At 41.6% G+C, this 3,617-nt stretch overlaps 1 protein-coding gene across 1 annotated transcript; it reads right to left on the bottom strand.

Annotated features, from left to right (window-relative positions):
- Window positions 1–1,333: 1,333 nt before the first annotated feature.
- On the bottom strand, window positions 1,334–2,719 carry LOC139709624 (uncharacterized). Its single transcript, XM_071621583.1, has one exon. The coding sequence runs from the start codon at window positions 2,717–2,719 to the stop codon at window positions 1,334–1,336; it is 1,386 nt and encodes a 461-aa protein (XP_071477684.1).
- Window positions 2,720–3,617: the final 898 nt, after the last annotated feature.

The raw sequence follows: 3,617 nt of genomic DNA, 5'->3' as shown, positions 1-3,617 counted from the left end.
GTGGCTAGCTATGTTTCATTTACGATAGGGCTGCAGCCGGGGTTGGATTGCAGTACAGTGCCGCCACTGCCAGTGCCGACTGGACCTGCACGGCAAAGTGGAGTGAAATCATATTCTTGCGGTCCCCTGTTTTTACCCTGCCCTATAGAAGTCATATTCGTTTGATATCGGAGTACTTACAGGAATATCGAGATAGAAACAATATTTTCTTTGTAGAATTCGAGTCCCCTATGCCCAGGTAATCTTCGGTTTGAATGCTAAAGTCAGAACTACGACGGAGCATGATAAGCAGCGTTGCCAGGTCCCAACGGAACAAAATCACCAAAAGGCCTGTGAAAAATCACCAAAAACCACAAAAAATCACCAAATCTGAGAAAATGTTTTTTCTCGAAGTTTTTTTTTTTAATTGATTTTTTTTTAAGTTTTTTTTTTTTATTTTTTAATCTTTTGGCATATAGGATCAATGAACTTCCAAGGGAGTTCAAGCTGTGGGAGCTGCTGCTGCTGCTGTAGGTGTGTATAGATAAAAAAATTAGCGTACGCGCAGGTTTTTGCGCATGTCCTTTTCAGCATCCGAGATTTTGCGAGATATTCAGAGATGGAAAGCATGGTCGACGAGATTCACTTGTTGACGACATGAAGATCTATTAGCCGTGACTAATTGACATGGTTTGTGAATATTTAGCCAATACGGTCTGGACTTGTATATCTTTTGTGTCTAAACTGAGACTAATCGCGACACAACGATCTCGCGGACTAGATCATGCATTTGGGTGCAAACGCCATCTCAAGTGGGCTAGCTTAGTCTGCATTCAAGGCAGCGGAGGCATTATTCAAAGACTCAGTATACCCACACTAATGCGCGTGTTCATGCGTGTATGGGTGGAAATGAGCTGCTGGCTTGACAGAGGTCTGCGCTCTAACAGTGCTTTTTTTTCTATATCGTTCATAAAAACATACATTGTGTACATTCATTGATCTTGCTCTAGCGATCCACGTCCCACAAGCTTTGCTTTTTAGTGGATCACTATTTTCATATCGAATCTATTTTCCGCACGCCCACGAAGTATCCTCCTCGTATATATATATATATAAATATATGTTGTTATATAATTTATCTCGGATACTACATGAATCTTTTGCAAATCCTTAATGTTTGAAAAATATCATTTCATGACATGTATACTTTGTACTATGTTTTGATTTTCGTTGATCGGAAATAAACTATGATTGAATTGAATTGAATTGAATTGAAAAAATACAACCACTTACCTTCATGTTGTAGGGAACGTAACGTACTGATGCGCATCTGTTTACTGCATACACTTGGAAGCTAGTCATAGATGCTTGCATTGAATCTTTTAAGCATTGCTGCAGTGACCTCAAACTTATTACAGCAGCCAAAAGTGGTCTTGGTTAAGACTATGGCTTCTAGAGTTTTAGTCGAAAGCTGGTTGCGATACTTGTTTTTTGCCCATGTCACTATGGAGAAGATGCGTTCGACTGAAGCATTGGAGATGGGACAAGACAGCGCTCCGAGGGCATAAAGTCCTATTGTCCTGTATGGCTTGTGTCGGTCGGAGTTTTCATGATTCAAAATGCCCTTCCAAAAGGACTGGCTGTCATCTGGTATGCTGCCTTTGAAGATCTTCTCTTCCTTCCACAGATGCAAGCGGATCATTCTGTACTGTTCCTCAACCACATCAAGGTCCTCACACAGATGAAGAAGAGGAAGGTCTGAAAAGGCACAACATGACATTTGCGACAGTACATTCTTGGGATGAAGTAATGACAATTTTTGGAATGTCTTCTTGCTCTCAGGTAGCCTCTTTTCTATCTCAGATATGAGACATGCAAGAAAGTCAGCACATCGGGTTCTCACATTGTCTACGATCTGTAGATGGGCAGGCTCCCTCTGCAACCTGACTGCTTCAGCTGTAAATTTGTGACCATAGTCTATGAGATTCAGAGGACGTCTTGCACCAGTACCGTGATCATACACCCGTTCCTTCAATGACTTGTGCTGCATGTCTAACGCATCTGAGAGCCCTTCCGGTGATGCATTTTCAGCCTGGAATTTCTGATTCAGGCGGTCTAGGTTCTCCACAACTGGTGCAAGGAATGTAAAGTACAAGAAATTTGACTTGTCGTCAAACATGTGGAACAGCATCCTCGCTCGGTAACGGACATCTTGCGTGCCTTCGTTCATTGCCATTTGGAAATAGTTTTTCAGAGGATCCCAGTGTTCCCAAATCCTCCGGATGAGCTCCCCCCTGACTAGCCAACGAGTTGTAGACATTTTTTTGAAGGGCATCTTCTTGCTTGCAAGTTCTCCTTCCTCTAGCTCTTCAGCGCAGAATGTGTCATAGAGTGATTTATATGCTTCTCGGCGCAAGAAGCTGTGGCTGAAGAAACTTGGAACTTCACAGAGCATGAATCCCACATTTGAAGGGAGTCCCTCAAATGCCTTCTGTACGCACAATGCGATGGAATGGCATACACATTTCATGAGTGTGCATTTTGGTGCAACCTCTTTTACTCGGCTCCAAACACTGTTGTGTTCTCCGGTCATGTTTGAAGCTCCATCTGTTGCAAGACCTACACAACGGGAGAGGTTCAGATTGTACTCATCTAGAACGGTTTGTAATGCCTTGAAGAGCTGTTCGCCGGTGGCTTCGCAGATCTCTTGAAACCCCAAGAGTACGGTCAGTATTTCCATTTTCTCCTCACTAAAGTATCTTGCAAGGATGGCAAGAACTCTTGTTGATGACACATCTGTACTCTCGTCGATTATCAGAGAAAATGCTTTCTCTGACGTATCTTCCTTTACTTGCTCCTTTATGGTAGGAGCAATAACTTGTGTCACAAGTTTTGTACATTTGGTGCGATGTATCGAAATGGACTCTAGAGTGCTACCAGCTGCATACTTTTTGATCGTCTCAGACAAATGATCAATCGAGCTCAGAGGACTATGACAGCATGTCGTAACAGCCAAATGAAGCTCGGCGGCCTTAACAGCATCAGCAGGCTGGATCTTTTTACTGCATGTAGCGAATTTGGTCATTGAACTCCCTGCAATAGCTCTTCTCGCCGCAACGTGGCTTGGGGTATCTTGATGTTTTTTTAAGGAGGCATGATGAGGCTTTAGCTGCTTTCTGCAGTATTTACAGAATGGTAATTTCACATCGTTGTCCATCACAGAAGTAAGCCAGTTAAACTCAGTTTCCCATGAGGTCAAATACTTTCTTGATGCCTCATACTTGGTCTTAGATTTCTTTGCTGGTGGTGTGGCCATACTGAATATGCCTAGTCTGAAAATAGTGCAGAGATAGACAAGGGCAAGGGGCTATTGTAGTAGTAGAAGTATAGCATAGTAATTGCACATATTGGTATTACTTTTCAAAACAAAGATATAAATTAAATATCACAATATTAGATATCACTGTTGACAAGGGTTGATAAATCGCAATTCACTTTTGCTTTACATCTCATTTTTTTTAAATCAGTACACAGAGTAGTTCTAAGGTTTTGTAATTTAATCAGTTGTAATTCTTCATGTTTATGATTAATTTTAATCTGTCCTTGTTCGTTATGTATTACAATTTCAAAAAAGCAAC

The sequence above is a fragment of the Diadema antillarum genome, unplaced genomic scaffold, assembly GCF_040938485.1.
Source record: "Diadema antillarum isolate AM-2024a unplaced genomic scaffold, OU_Dant_1.0 seq00001455_RagTag, whole genome shotgun sequence".
In the NCBI taxonomy this organism is placed as follows: domain Eukaryota; kingdom Metazoa; phylum Echinodermata; class Echinoidea; order Diadematoida; family Diadematidae; genus Diadema; species Diadema antillarum.
This window is presented reverse-complemented; position numbering and strand designations above follow the sequence as displayed.

Excerpts from the sequence above, each read along its gene's own strand:
- LOC139709624 (XM_071621583.1), bottom strand. The coding sequence starts at position 2,719 with ATGGAAATACTGACCGTACTCTTGGGGTTTCAAGAGATCTGCGAAGCC.